A 15,566-nucleotide genomic window follows, 5' to 3' on the forward strand; every position below is an offset into this window, starting at 1 on the left:
CGCCGTTATTTCCCCCCCCCCCAGAATCCCCCGGGGTCGGCAATACCGACTGTCTCTCACTGCCTTTTATGAGTACGAAGCCAAAATGGCGACCGGCACCGGCAGTGAGTATCGGAGTTGCTTTTGTGTGGTAGGCCTTAGTGCAGCCGAGACAAGGCGCCAAGCTTCCCCCCTTTTTTTGTGGGGGGGCGGGGATACACGCTGAAGAGAGTGGGAAGAGTGGCTTGTCCGAGAGAGCCCTGGGCCTTCCGAGGTCGGCTGTCGACGGCGCCACGAGGGCCAGCGTCTGGGGGCGGGGGGAACGGAGGCTCGAGAGGAAGCAGCCTCGCCGGTCTTTGTTTGTGAGGGGCTCAAGAAACTTGGGCTTAAAAACAAAGAGATGGGAGCCATTTATTCTCTGATAAACGTCTGAGGAAGAAAAGTGAGCGCTCGTTTTTTAACCGTGGGCTTTTTTTTCCCCCCCTGCCACCAGAGAGATTGGATTTTGTGTATTTCAGTCATTTTTTTTTTTTCTCTTGTTTCTTGGCTCGGCGATTGGGAGGGGAGGGCCGACTGAGAGAAGTAAACAGGTTTATGCTAAGAAGGAGGCGGTGCCTTACGAGGAATGGCTGCTCGGTATCTTGGGAAGTAAATTTTCCGTCTACAGTGGAGTGCAATGCTCTCAAAATTGGGCCTTTCCGGAGAACTGCTGCTGCTATTTGTTTTTTTTTTTTTTTTTTGGTCGATGGTGGGGCTTGACCCTAGGGCCTGGTCAATATCCCTGAGCTCTTTTTGTACAGGCTGGCGCTCTTCCATTTTGAACCACAACTCCACTTCTGATTTTTGAGTGGTTTAATTGGAGATAGAATCTCTCGAACACTTTCCTGCCCAGGCTGGCTTCTAACCGCGCTCCTTAGAGCTCAGCCTTCTGAGTATCTAGGATTATAGGCCAGCTATACCCACTTATACCCAGGTAGAACTGCTTCATTTTTTTTGTTTGTTTGTTTTGCCAGTTCTGGGCTTGAGCTCAGGGCCTGAGCACTGTCCTTGGACTTTCTCAAGGCTGAAGCTCTACCACTTGAGCCTCAGCACCACTTCCGGCTTTTTTCTATGTATGTGGTACCGAGGAATCGAACTCAGGACTTTGTGCATGCTAGGCAAGCACTCTCCCACTAGGCCAAACTCCCGGCTCTGGAACTGCTTCATTTTAACCGATACTCCTTTTTTGTTTTTTTGTTTTTTAGAAAGGCTGACTTTAAAATGTTCTGTGACTTACATGCAGGTACCACAGTCAGTGGTGGATATCTGATTGGTGTGACAAAAATCAAGTTTTGATGATAGTTTAAAAATAGGGTTTGGGGTCAGGAGCATGGCCTAGTGACAGTGTTCCCCTAGCATGCACAAAGCCCTGGGTTCAATATTTCCGCATTACATACACAGAAAAAGCGGGAAGTGGCGCTGTGGCTCAGGTAGCAGAGCTCTGGCAGAGCAAAAAGTGTTCAAGGATAGTGCCCAAGCCTTGAGTTCAAGCTCCAAGACTGGCAAGAAAAATCTAGGGTCTGAGGGGACCAGGAGCATAGCTTAGTAGTAGAGTGCCTGCCTAGCATGCACAAAGCCCTGGGTTTGATTCCTTGGTACTACATTTACAGAAAAAGCTGGAAGTGGCTCAAGTGGTAGAGGGCTAGTCTTGAGAAAGCTCAAGATCAGTGCTTAGTCTGCATTCAAGCCCCAGACTGCTTCCCCCCACCCCAATAAATAAAAAATAGAGTTTGGAGCTAGGTGCCCAGTAATCCTAGGTACTCAGGACCTGGCTGAGATCTTCTAGTCGAGAGGTTCAAAGCTAGCCTGGACAGCAGAGTCAGTGAGACCCTTAACTCCAGTTAACCTCCATTAAAAAAAAAAAAGAGCTCGGAAAATGACCATATTGAGTTCAAGCCCCAGGACTGGCAAGGGAAAAAAGGATTTGATGGAGGTAGTTTACTTTGTCCCTACTGTTTGGGATATTTTGTAGTAGCCTTTTAGTTCCTTTGGGACTCAAAACTACTATCTGGTAATCTTAAAGCCTTTCTTTTTAGAACACAAGCTGCTGAGTACAGGTCCCACAGAGCCATGGTCCATTAGAGAGAAGCTATGTTTAGCATCTTCTGTCATGAGGAGTGGAGATCAAAACTGGTAAGTAGTCTGAGATGCCTGTTTTCTTGGGTTTTACTAACTTGACATTTTCTTTTCAGTTAATCCTTTTAAGCTTCCCTCCCTCCGCCCCCCATACTGGGAATTGAACTTAGATCCTCCTGCTTGCCAGGCAGGTACTCTACCTTTTGTGTTTGTGGGGTTGTTTCTACTGTGAACTCAGTGCCTCACACTTGTTAAGCAAGTGAGTCATGCTACTATACCCAGTTTGTTGGAGGAAGTGGGGTCTTGCTAATGTTTTGTCTAGACTTGACTTAAACTAAGATTTGGATCTCTACCGCCTAAGTGGCTGGGGTTACATGCATAAACTACTATATGCAGATACCCATAAACTGTTTTTACATCATTTATTTCAAGTTTAACTTTTCTTTCTACTAGGACTTGAACTTGTACTTGGCTAGGTACATTCTCTACCACTGAACCCTACCTCCAGCCTTCAGTTTAACTCTTGTCACACGTAGTGAGTTTTTATACCCTGCTTTGTGTGCAGTATAAGTACTGAACTTAAAGTTAGGATTTCACATTCTTTCTTGGATTTTACTGTTCAAAGCTAAGTGCTTTCCATCTTTTTGCTGGCTAGAGATAAATAGTCTTACTTTTTTTTTTTTGTGCCAGTCCTGGGCTTGAGCTCAGGGCCTGAGTGCTGTCCTTGGACTTTCTCAAGGCTAGAGCTCTCACTTGAACCTCAGCACCACTTCCAGCTTTTTTTTTTTTTTCTATGTATGTGGTACCAAGGAGTTGAACCCATGCATGCTAGACAAGCACTCAACCACTAGGCCAAACTCCCGGCCACACTTTTTTTTTTTTTGTGGCTAGTCCTGGGGCTCGAACTCTGGGCTTAGGCATTGTCCCTGAGCTCAAGTCGAGTGTTCTACCACTTAGAGTCACAGTGCCACTTCAGCATTTTTGAGTAGTTTATTGGAAATATGAGTCACACAGAACTTCTCTTCCTGGCTGGCTTCTAACCGTGCTCCTCATATCTCAGCGTCCTGAGTTGCTAGGATTGCAGGCATGAGCTACCAGCACCCAGCTCTTAACGAACTTTTTTGATTAGGCTGAACCTCAATCTTCAGAGTTCAACCTCCTGAGTAGCTAGGATTATCAGTATAAGCCACTGATTTCCAGTTTTTTTGGTTTTTTTTTTTTTGGGGGGGGGTTGCTTTAATGTACCAAAAATGAGGGAGTCTAGAAGTAAGTCTACAGCTGATACAACAGCTTTATACTCAGGCTCTTCTCTGCTTCACTTTCCTCAGCATCTTCAGTTGAATTTTCTCAGCATCTTCAGTGTGTCTCCTAGAGGAGCTGGCTGCTTGAGCTTTGGCTAAACAGAAAGAAGAGGGGCAAAAAAAAGATCACAAGCTGTTCCCTTTTTTTTTTTTTTTAATTTTATTTATTTATTGCCAGTCTTGGGCTTGAGCTCAGGGCTTGAGCACTGTCCTTGGACTTTCTCAAGGCTAGAACTCTACCACTTGAGCCTCAGCACCACTTCTGGCTTTTTTTCTATGTATGTGGTACCGAGGAATCAAACCTGGGCCATTGTGCATGCTAGGCAAGCACTCTACCACTAGGCCAAACTCCCGGCCGTCCACTCCTTTTTATAGTTCTTTCTTTCTTTCTTTTTTTTTTTTTTTTTTTTTTTTTGAGGGAAGGTTGGTCATGGGGCTTGAACTCTGGGCCCAGGAACTGTCCCTGAGCCCTTCATCTCAAGGCTACTGGCTACCCCTTGAGCCACAGCCCCACATCCCCTTTTCTAGTGGTTAATTGGAGACAAGAGTTTCAGATTCTTTAGTGCCGGGGCCAGCCGGCAGCAAACCAGGGTTCGCGGATTGGGATTCCTGAAATAGGGGCAAGGACTAGGAAAAAATAGAAGAGAGACAAACAGATGGAGTTCGGGAGGACTACAGCCCAAGTCAGCAGTCCAAGAAGACTGTGAGCTCCAGACTGCCGCCTAAGACTCTCTCGTTTATTTTAAGTTCCGACCTTAAATACTCTTCTTAAAACTTGGAGTTGCCAGAGGCTACATTCATACAAAATAGTAAACAAATCACATATAGGATAAATGAGAAAGGATTAACATTGCTTAAAGTCATCATGATAAGAACTGATTGACATTGCTTAAAGTCATCATGATAAGAACTGATTGACTTTGCTTAAAGTCATCCTGATCAGAGTTACTTCCTTGTGTATACAGTTGTGTAGGTCCAAGGTCAGGTCCAAGGTCATTGACCCCACAGTCGGTCCCCAACATCTCCCCCGTCTGTCTTTTAAAAGATGCGGTCTTGCTTGTCTTGGGTTGGGTGGATCGCTGACTCTGCCTTACCCGTCATGGGGAACTTCTTCAGATCAAGCTGAAGGCCCTGTCTTAGGTTGGTCAGAGAGCGTCCCCTCTTATCCCATCCTTGACTGCGATTCCTCTCGGGGGGGGGGGAATTCATCCATCTGGGGCTTAGAACTGCGGAGTTGTTCGATTGGTGACTGTTGCAGATGTGACCATTGGACGGGTACTGGCCATAGGTGTTGATTTGTTCCGAGCCATAGCTTCAGTTGTCACTTTACTTGGAGTAGAAACAACAGGAGTTGGCTTGATATTGGCTGTTGGTGGATCTGAAGTGCTGGCAATTCCTCGTTCTTCAGAAGCTGCAGTAGTTTTCAACGTGATCTGTCTCTGCTGTTCTGGGACCTTACTAGTAGGTTCTTGAGGCTCTTTTCTCGGCTCTAAGTGCCTCCCTTGATGCTCTCGGAGTTCTCTCTCCAATCTACTGATTCGACCTTCTTAATGGGACTTAAGAGCTGTCACACGAACATCAGTACATTTTTTTGCTGATCTAATATTCCATTCTCCCCCTTCTTTAAAACAATGCAATAATTCAAACCTAAATGATTTTCTTGATTAAACCTTGAACATGTTCACTCACTCATTCACACACATTCATACTCAAAGATTTTAAAGTGCAAAAAATTAATATTGGCCATTCATTTTCCGGAAGTTTGTGTCAAGAGAGCTTTGCCAATTTTACTCTTGCAGGTGAGAACCAGGTTCAAAACAAAACTTTAGAAAAAACATAAGGATCCATATTTAAAACTAGTACCAATTTCAAAGACAAAACTGGACAAGAAAAAATATGTAACATGAACAAGACAAAGAAACAGAGACTTTTACACTTAACACAAAAACATGAATTCAGGTATTTTCTGCATTACTGGATGCATTACTGGAGGGTTGGGGGTGAAGGTCCAGTGGGTCGCTGCTTGGATGACCACTGTCACTCTCCACAATCCGAACATAGCGTTCGGGCAGCCAGCGGGCATCATTTTCTTCCTGTGAGAAAACACATACATGCCCTCTACCCCAGGTTAGAACAGGATCTGGTCCGTGCCAAGCACCAGTTAGGGGATCCTTCCATTTTACTAAGGCAAAAGCACGCTGCTCTCTTTTTTCCCAGAATCGCTGAGCAGCAGATAAATTATTTGAATCCAAATTCAAAAAATTTAAAACAAATAAGGCATGATTAAGTATATTCACAGGGGTAGCGGGATACGACTCTCCTTTCTGTATTTTAGCAATTTGATGTTTTAATAATCCATTAGCTCTCTCCACGATGCCTTGACCTTGAGGATTGTAAGGAATGCCTGTAATATGAGTGATATTATAAGAATGGCAGAAGGACTGAAATGCTTGGCCTACATAGCCAGGGCCATTATCTGTTTTTATTTGCGAGGGAATCCCCATCACAGCAAAACATCGAATGCAGTGAGAAATACAATGTTTAGTAGCTTCCCCAGCAAGGGGGGTGGCTAGGATAAAATTAGAATAAGTATCTACAGTAACATGAACATATTTTAATCGGCCAAATGATGGAACATGTGTGACATCCATCTGCCAAATGTGATTAGAAAGCAGTCCTCGTGGATTTATACCTAAATGAGGAGCTGGTGAGAAGGGCACACAGTTGGAGCAAGTTTTAACTATTTGACGTGCCGCTTCTCTAGATAATTTAAACTGTCGGCGCAAGGCTCGGCTGTTTTGATGATGGATGGCATGTGACTGCTTAGCAAGTTCAACTTGAGTTAAATAAACTCTGGTGGAAGAATCAGTAACTGCGTTACCCTCACTTAAAGGGCCAGGAAGATTAGTGTGAGCTCGAATGAAGCCAAAAAAACAGGGGTGGTTGCGAGAACAAAGCAAAGTTTGTACTTGGCGAAATTGGGTCTGGATATTGGAGTTAGTAGTTCCAATAAAGGGAACAGTTTCTATGACTTGAAGAGCACGAATTACATATTGGCTGTCTGAGTATAAGTTAAAGGGCTCATCTTGTAACAGGACGAGTGCTTGTAAAACAGCCTCTAACTCTACCTCTTGGGCGGAGGTAAAACCCGTAACCCAAGATTGAGTTTTCCCATTAATGGTCAAAGCAGCCGTTCCATTAGAGGATCCGTCTGTAAATACTAAAGCGGCAGAAGATAAAGGCGAGGCCCGTACTATGGAAGGAAATAGGAACGTATGACACGTAGCAAATTGGAGGAGTTTGTTAGATGGGTAGTGATGCAAAATTTTTCCCGTATAATTGGCCCAAGCAATGGCCCAAGAATCGCAATGGGCGAATAGCCAATCTTGTTGTTGTGAATTATATGGGACACAGATAAAATGAGGTTCCTGACCTAAATATTTACGGGAATCCACTCGGCACATATGTATCAGATTAGCTACCAATTCGTAGTAGGGGGTCAGCACTTTGCCAGGTGTTGATGGTAGATAAAGCCATAAAAGTGGGCCATCCTGCCACAATACAGCAGTTGGGGAGTGAGAAGTAGCTAAAATGTAAACTCCCCATGGTTTAGAGTAGTCACAATAGTTCACTTGTTGCTGGGAAATTGCCTTTTCTACGATTTGGATGGCCCTCTCGGCGTCGGGATTTAAATTGCGCAAGGATGTAGGGTTGGTATCTCCTTTTAAGAGATCAAAGAGGGGTTTTAACTCTCCTGTGGACAGCTTTAGATAAGGACGAAGCCAATTTATATCTCCTAAGAATTGCTGAAAATCATGAAGGGTTCTTAAGTGTGAAGTTTTTAATTGTATTTTTTGGCTTTTAAAATAGTGTGGGCCTAATATATGGCCTAAATACGTAAAAGGGGGATGTTCCTGAACCTTTTCAGCTGCTATTATAAGGCCAAAGCGGCTCAGATCTTGCTTTAGTTGTCCAAAGGCTTGTCGTACGACGATAGGGTCAGAACAAGCCAACAAGATGTCGTCCATATAATGAACAATATAAACAGAAGAGAATTTTTCACGGGTGGAAGAAATGGCTCTAGCTACAAAACTTTGACATAAAGTTGGGCTATTTGCCATGCCCTGTGGGAGCACAAGCCAATGATATCGCTTCATGGGTTCTTTAAAATTAACAGAGGGGACGCTGAAGGCAAAGCGCTTACAGTCTTGAGGCGCCAGGGGTATAGTATAGAAACAATCCTTCAAATCTATAATAATCTTATAAGTATCCTTTGGGATTGCCATGGGGGAAGGCAAGCCGGGCTGTAAGGCTCCCATCAGTTCCATAGTTGCATTTATCTTTCTCAGATCCTGTAACAGCCTCCATTTACCTGACTTTTTCTTTATAACAAAAATTGGAGAATTCCATGGAGAGTTAGAAGGGGCCACATGTCCCAAGTCTAGTTGTTCCTGTACCAGCTGCTGAACTGCAATGATCTTTTCTAGAGAAAGAGGCCACTGTTCGACCCATACCGGTTCTTCCGAGAGCCAATTTATGGGATCAGCATGAGGGGCAGGACAAACAACAGCCCCCGTTAAAGAATACCCTAATCCTTGTCTCGTAGGGTGAGACTGGGGTTGGAGTGGCTCTAGCTCCCCCTGTGCTGCTCGGCCTAGTCCCCTAAAGGGGAGGAGGCCTTGATCAAGTAACTGCTTAGTGACCGCAGCACTAGGACTAAACATATACACTCCCATTTTTTCCATGATATCACGACCCCATAAATTAATTGGCAGATGATCCAAGACAAATGGCTGAAAATGACCAGAGTGCCCTTCTTCATCTCTCCAAACAAGGATCGCACTGCTCTGCTGTGGGTCAGTTGCTTGCCCAATCCCCTGTAGGGAAGTCATAGAGGTTGTCAGGGGCCATTGGGCTGGCCAATGCTTTTTAGATATTACAGACACATCCGCTCCTGTGTCTAATATTCCTTTAAAGGGTTTTTCTTGTATAAATATAGTCATCTCAGGCCTCTCTTGTTTTATGCTTTGTACCCAATAGATATCAGAGGATCCAAATCCTCTCTGTCCGCATGGGGCAGAAGAATTAGCAGTCTCCCCATGAGATAAAGGGACAAGTATTAGTTGTGCTAATTTTTGACCGGCTGGGATTGATACTACGTGTTTCGGGGCAGAGGCCATAACTTTGATTTCTCCAGTGAAATCCTGGTCAATTTTGCCAGGTGTAATCTGTATCCCTTTAAGGGCTGAGCTACTTCGCCCTAACAGCAATCCAGCCACTCCCGGGGGAAGGGGACCGAAGACCCCCGTGGGGAGAGCTTGTGTCCCCATCTCTGGGGTCAATACTGAGCAGGTGGAGGAACAGAGGTCCAATCCTGCGCTGCCTGGGGTGGCACGGAAGAGGCTGGAGACTGATTTTGGGGGGTTGTTAGAAGATTTACTTGTGGCCGAGAAGAGGGAGGGACTGCCCCATGGTTTTGCGGGGCCAGAGGCTGGCCCCTTCTCCAGTTTCCCGAAAGCGGGCGGCCATTGCGATCTGTTCTTGACCTGCAATCTTTAGCCCAGTGCTTCCCTTTACCACAGCGTGGACATGTGCCAGGTAATTTTTCTCTCTTTAACCTGGCCTGGCGTGGGCATTGCGTCATCCAATGTCCTATTTGTCCACAAGAGAAGCAACGCCCTGGGGGTCTAGCAGCCCGGGCCTCTGGCCTCTGGCCTCTATATTTTAGAAATTCAGTAGCAGTCTTTCCTTGAGGAGCGGCGGCTAAAGTGAGGCCTTGTACATGGGAGGGTCCAATATCAGCACATAGTGAAATAAAGTCATTGATTCCTCCCTTATTCCTATGGGGTCTGATAGCCGCCTGACAGGCGGCGTTGGCATTTTCATAGGCTATGTGTCTAACTATAATATTCCTTGCGTTCTCATCTTGTACTAGGTGGTCTGCAGTCTCCATTAATCGAGACAAAAATTCTAGATAAGGTTCATTCGGTCCCTGTTTAACTTCTACTAAATTTTTTGTACGATGGGAATTACGTAACCTTTTCCAAGCCTCTCTCGCCGCAGCATTTATTTGTAAATAGGCTTCCTTTGCATAACCCAATTGATCTTCGGTGTTTTTATAGATTCCCTCTCCTAACAACTGATCAAAAGTGTAAGGCAGGTTCTTAGACCTATTTGTTTCAATTTTAGCCCGACACTGTGCAGTGAACTCTGTCTCCCATAATAAGTACTCTCCCGCACTAAGGCATGCTCTGGCAAGCCGCTTCCAGTCATTTGGGCATACAATACCAGCACACGCGGCCTCTAATATTACTTGAGTAAAAGGGGCAGTTGGCCCATATTGGGAGCAGGCACTCTTTAAATCCTGCAATAGTTTAACAGTAACAGGTTGATGGTATACTTGTTCATCCTGATCAACTAAACTAGGGAAGCATCGAGGCTCTGAAATAACTTCCCTCTCTCTAGCAGCCTGAGCCAGGTTTAATTGCGATGCACTGTGCCTGGTTGTAGTGCCTGTTAAAAGGGACTTATTGCTAGGGCCTTTAGGCTTGAAAGGTTGGAAAAGGGATTGAGGCCGTAAGGCTGCAGCCGGAGGCGGTGGGTGTGAGGGATAGGATTTAGAATCAGAAACCATAGTGGCCTGAGGGTCATATCTCCTTCCTACTTCTGGAGGGGCTCTCTGCTCTATCCCCATTTTAGATAGTAGATGTAGCATTTCTTCTAATCTCTTTTCTATTGTAGCTATCCGGTCCTCCATCGGCTCATCATAACTTTCCTCCCTCATATTAAAATTTGAATTCTGATACTCAATATCTACTGGTTGTTGTTCCCTTATCAAGATCTCACTTAGACTCTCTTGGGCTGCGGCATATGGCTCAGTCTCAGGTTTTTCAGAAGGGTCCTTTAATTCATAAAGTTCCCTTAATTCAAATTCAGCATTCTCATGTTCAGGATCTATGCCTTCACTTACTAAATTATATACATCAATAGCCTCTACTGGGGTCTTTTCGGGGCCATATACATTATAATAATCTTTAATTCTTTTTCCTATCCCCTGCCAGGCTTTTTGCAATTCCTCCTCTATAGACCTCGGGCATGCCTCCTCGAGAAACTGTAGGAAGCTCTGAAGTGCCCCTTTTTCCACCCACATTCCGTGGGCTTCAAGTAGGCCTGTTAAGATCGGTAAATATGACATATAGCTATTAACTTGACCCATAATTTTTTTTTCTCCTGACTATACACTCTCCTAATAGTCCTACGACGTGTTACTCACCACAGGGGGGGTCCTTCACCTTGTCCCAGATTTTCAGGTCCCTGTTCGGGCGCCAGTTGCCGGGGCCAGCCGGCAGCAAACCAGGGTTCGCGGATTGGGATTCCTGAAATAGGGGCAAGGACTAGGAAAAAATAGAAGAGAGACAAACAGATGGAGTTCGGGAGGACTACAGCCCAAGTCAGCAGTCCAAGAAGACTGTGAGCTCCAGACTGCCGCCTAAGACTCTCTCGTTTATTTTAAGTTCCGACCTTAAATACTCTTCTTAAAACTTGGAGTTGCCAGAGGCTACATTCATACAAAATAGTAAACAAATCACATATAGGATAAATGAGAAAGGATTAACATTGCTTAAAGTCATCATGATAAGAACTGATTGACATTGCTTAAAGTCATCATGATAAGAACTGATTGACTTTGCTTAAAGTCATCCTGATCAGAGTTACTTCCTTGTGTATACAGTTGTGTAGGTCCAAGGTCAGGTCCAAGGTCATTGACCCCACAGTCGGTCCCCAACACTTTAGTGCCTGGGTTGGCTTTGAACTGCGATCCTTATATCTCAGCCTCCTGAGTAGCTAAGATTACAGGCATGAGGCCACCTTGCCTGGCTAAGTTTATAAGACTCTTATTGCCAGTAAACTTTTAAATAAAAGTCAGAAAATAGAGTTGTGGCTCAAGTGGTAGAGTACTAGTCTTGAGCCAAAAGGCTCAGGGATAGCACCTAGGTCCTGAGTTCAAGCTCTGTGATTGACACATGCGTGTATGCATGCACATGCGTGTGCACACAGGAAATAAGTATCCTTTGAAATGTGGAAAATGATGGTGCTGCTGTATCTGACTTTGGCACCTGGTGTATTGTATATGCATTTATTTGTTTATTTGAATTAGGGAAGGGAAGGGGAAAAACAAGATGATGAGACAGGGTGAACTAATGTAACAGCAATATTCACAAGACAATATGTTAGAGATGAACTTTACAACTTGGGGGGGTAGGGGAGGGAAAGTGGGAGAATAACATGGGAAGGGGTAACAATGTTCAAGAAGTAATGCACTCATTACTTTATGAATGTAATCCATCTATATATCACCCTGACAATAAAATAAAATTAAAAATTAAAAAATGTAGAAAATGGGACTGGGAGTTTGGCCTAGAGGTAGAGTGCCTGCCTAGCATGCACAAAAACCCGGGTTTGATTCCTTGGTACCAAATACATAGAAAAAGGCTGAGGCAAGGACAATGCTCAGGCCCTGAGCTCAAGCCCAGGACTGGCAAACAAAATAAATAAATAAAAATAAATAAGTTTAAAATTTTTAAAAAATGTAGAAAATGATGTACTCTTGTGGGATTTTTTTTGGGGGGGGCGCTAATTCCTGGGCTTGAACTCAGGGCCTGGGTACTGTCATTGAGCTTTCTCAAGGCTAGCAATCTACCATTTGAGCCACAACACCGTTTCTAGCTTTTTTCTGTGTATGTGATGCCAAGGAATCGAACCCAGGGCTTAATGCATTTGAGGTAAGCACTACTCCTATAACGTACTGGCCCCATAAAATACTCTTATATGTCTATGTACCCAGTGTCTGGGGTTTTATTTTTTTTTTAGAATATGAGACCGGCCCAAGGCAGGTCTTTTTTAAAAGAACTAAGAGGAAAACTTAACAAAAGTAATGAATAGGGCCGGGCGTTTGGCCTAGTAGTAGAATGCTTGCCTAGCATGCACAAAGACCTGGGTTCAATTCCTCAGTACCACATACATAGAAAGAAAGAAAAAAGCTGGAAGTGGTGCTGAGGCTCAAGTGGTAGAGCTCTAGCCTTGAGAAGGTCCGAGAACAGTGCTCAGACCCTGAGCTCAAGCCTAGGACTGGCCAAAAAAAAAAAAAAAAAAAAAGTAGTGAGTAGATTCTGAGTGAGTAGCTTGATAATTGACTCCATTCACTTCAACCAGTAAGAATATCATCCAGATAAACTTGATTAGCAGTGACTCCTGTGGCAATAGGGATCTTACTGTTTTTCCCAGACCACTCTCAAACAAAATCCTTATGCCTAGTTCCATATCGCTGACATTACAGACATGTAGCACAGTGTCAGCTAGTAGTTACTCTCTTAACTTTTTAAGTACTTGTGTCATTTTCCACCATCAGATATTCCAGAACTAAAGGTGTAAGGTCATTAATAGAGTGTTTGGTAACACATGTAAGGTTCTGAGTTTGATCCACAGAATTTCAAAATAAATGTACAATGATTATAATAAAAGTTGGAAGATAGTTCCAATGACAGTTTTTTTTGTTTGTTTTTTTAAATCCTAAAATTTGAAGTCTAAACCTTGAACTCTCAGCAGTTTGGTGTGCTCAGTGTGTATTAAATATGTGTATGTTTAGTGTATTCATTTTATATTAAGGCTATTCTCATTTTGTAGGGTATCAGTTAGCAGAGCAATCAAGCCCTTTGCAGAACCTGGCCGACCTCCAGACTGGTTCTCTCAAAAAGTAAGTTACCAAGTTTTTTAAGTTTGCTAAAATTTTTTTACTGTTTTATTATCTGTAGATAGTTGTACCAGAAGGATTTCAGCACCTGACAATATAATACATCTTAATCAATGTCACCTCGTTCATCATCCTCCACCCACCACAATGTTATTTTATAGTCATTGAGATGGTACTTCAGTGCCTACCAGATTCTGCCTTATTTTTACTACATGGAAGGGGTGAATAGTGGAAAACATATTTTTTCCTTTTATATACTGTTTACTATTTATTACAAACTCTTGTGGTCCTGGAACTTGAAATAAGGGCTTTGATCATCTTTTTCAATCGGGGCTGGCACTCTACCACTTAAGCCACACCTCTAGCCCGGCTTTTTTGCTGATTAATTGAAGATAGTTTCTGGAACTTTTCTACCTTGGCTACCTTTGAACCTTGATCATCAGATTTCAGCATCATAAGTACCCATTGTAAGCATGAGCTACTTTTTTTTTTCTCTCTCTCTATGTATGTGGTACCAAGGAATCGAACTTGGGTATTGGGTCTTTGTGCATGCTAGGCAAGCACTCTACTATTAGGCCAAACTCCCAGCCCTGTTGTTATTATATATTTTTTAATAAAGGAATTAACATTGATTTTTATGTCATATTTCAAATGATGTGTTTAACAAACAGCTATTCAAGAAGGGAATCTATATACAATCACTGGCACTTAGATTTTAGAACATAATCAAAATTAGGCTGAGGGTTTGTATGTCATAGATACATAATAATCTATGTAATAAAACATGTCTATAGAGTCATAAGTTTGTATAACTATGTAGTTGTGTTTGTATTTCCAATACCATGTCCATAGGATTGGGTATGCAACTTTTGAGTCCTCGCTCTTGTACTGTTTGGATCTAATAACCACATATTAAGGATACCATGCGCCTTTTTTTTTTTTTTTGGCCAGTCCTGGGCTTGAGCTCAGGGCCTGAGCACTGTCCTTGGACTTTCTCAAGGCTAGAGCTCTGCCACTTGAGCCTCAGCACCACTTCTGGCTTTTTTCTATGTATGTGGTACCAAGGAATCGAACCTGGGTCTTTGTGCATGCTAGGCAAGCACTTTAACCACTAGGCCAAACTCCCGGCCCGCGCCTTTTGTTCCTTTGGTCTTGACTTATCTCACTCAACATGATTCGCTCTAGATTCATACACTTCCCTGCAAATGCCATTATTTGATCTTGTCTGTTGGCTATGTAGAATTCCATTGTATATATAAATATACCACATTTTCTGTATCCATTCATCTGCAGTAGGGCATCTGGATTGTTTCCATCTCCTGGCTATTGTGAATAGTGCAGAGATAAACAGAGCTGAGCAGATGTCCTTATCATACCTTGGGTTATGATGTTCAGGGTAGATACCCAGAAGTGGTATGGCAGGATCATAGGGAAGGTCAATTTTCAGTTCTTTTTTTCTTTTTTTTCCTTTTTTTGCCAGTCCTGGGCTTGAGCTCAGGGCCTGAGCACTGTCCTTGGACTCCCTCAAGGCTAGAGCTTTACCACTTGAGCCTCAGCACCACTTCCGGCTTTTTTCTATGTATGTGGTACCGTGGAATCGAACCCGGGTCTTCGTGCATGCTAGGCAAGCACTTTAACCACTAGGCCAAACTCCAGGCCAATTTTCAGTTCTTTAAGAAACCTCCACACTGCTTTCCAGAGTGGCTGCACTAGTTTGCAATCCCACCAGCAGTGTAGTAGGGTTCCTTTTTCTCCACAACCCCGCCAGCATCTATCATTGTCTGAGTTCAAAATCTTGGCCATTCTTGTTGGGGTAAGGTGGTATCTTAAGATTGTTTTTATTTGCATTTCCTTTATGACCATGGATGATGAACATTTTCTCATATGGTTTTCTGCTATTTTAATCTCTTCTTTTGATAAGTCTCTCTTTAGTTCCGTTGCCCATTTAGTGAATGGTTTGTTGGATTTGGGGGTAATTAGTTTCTTGAGTTCCCTGTAGCAGCTTTTTTTGTTGTTGTGTGACAGTATCTCATTGTGTAACCCAGATCTTCCCTGCATCAGCTTCCAAAGTGCTATGAGTACAGACAAGTATAACCATACCAAGTTTTACAAGCTCTTCTCAGTGTGGCATAATAGTTAAGAGCCCAGTCTTGAAAGTTACACAGTTCTAGGTTCTGTATGACTATACTAAAATCTTTGGACCATAATATTTAATTTTCTTGTTTTTAAAATAAAGATGTTAGGATTGCTGAAGAGGTAATAGATACCAAAAATTTAGCACAGTACCTTGCCTATGGCAACTATTCTATAAATATTAGCCATAAATATATTATTAGGTTGATTTACCTCAAATACACAAATTCCACTCCAGAAGACATAGTTGTATCTCTCAGTTACCTTGAACTGATGTAATTGCAAAG

General features: G+C 43.3%; 1 protein-coding gene across 11 annotated transcripts in view; it reads left to right on the forward strand.

Moving 5' to 3' along the window:
• The window catches only part of Brd8 (bromodomain containing 8), a 56,612-nt gene that overhangs the window by 216 nt on the left and 40,830 nt on the right, over positions 1–15,566 (forward strand). For 9 of the 11 annotated variants that reach the window (XM_090331459.1, XM_090331460.1, XM_090331463.1 and 6 more), the window contains exons 1-3: positions 25–104; positions 2,055–2,151; positions 13,080–13,149. In XM_090331459.1, the coding sequence (XP_090187585.1) occupies positions 86–104; positions 2,055–2,151; positions 13,080–13,149 (186 nt within the window). In that variant the 5' untranslated portion in view covers positions 25–85. Of the gene's footprint in view, positions 1–24; positions 105–199; positions 422–2,054; positions 2,152–13,079; positions 13,150–15,566 lie in introns of those variants that run through there. The other 2 variants (XM_090331462.1, XM_090331461.1) reach the window with 2 other exon arrangements.

The sequence above is a fragment of the Megascapheus bottae genome, chromosome 4 (genome assembly GCF_031878675.1).
Source record: "Megascapheus bottae isolate mThoBot1 chromosome 4, mThoBot2.hap1, whole genome shotgun sequence".
Classification (NCBI taxonomy): Eukaryota; Metazoa; Chordata; class Mammalia; order Rodentia; family Geomyidae; genus Megascapheus; species Megascapheus bottae.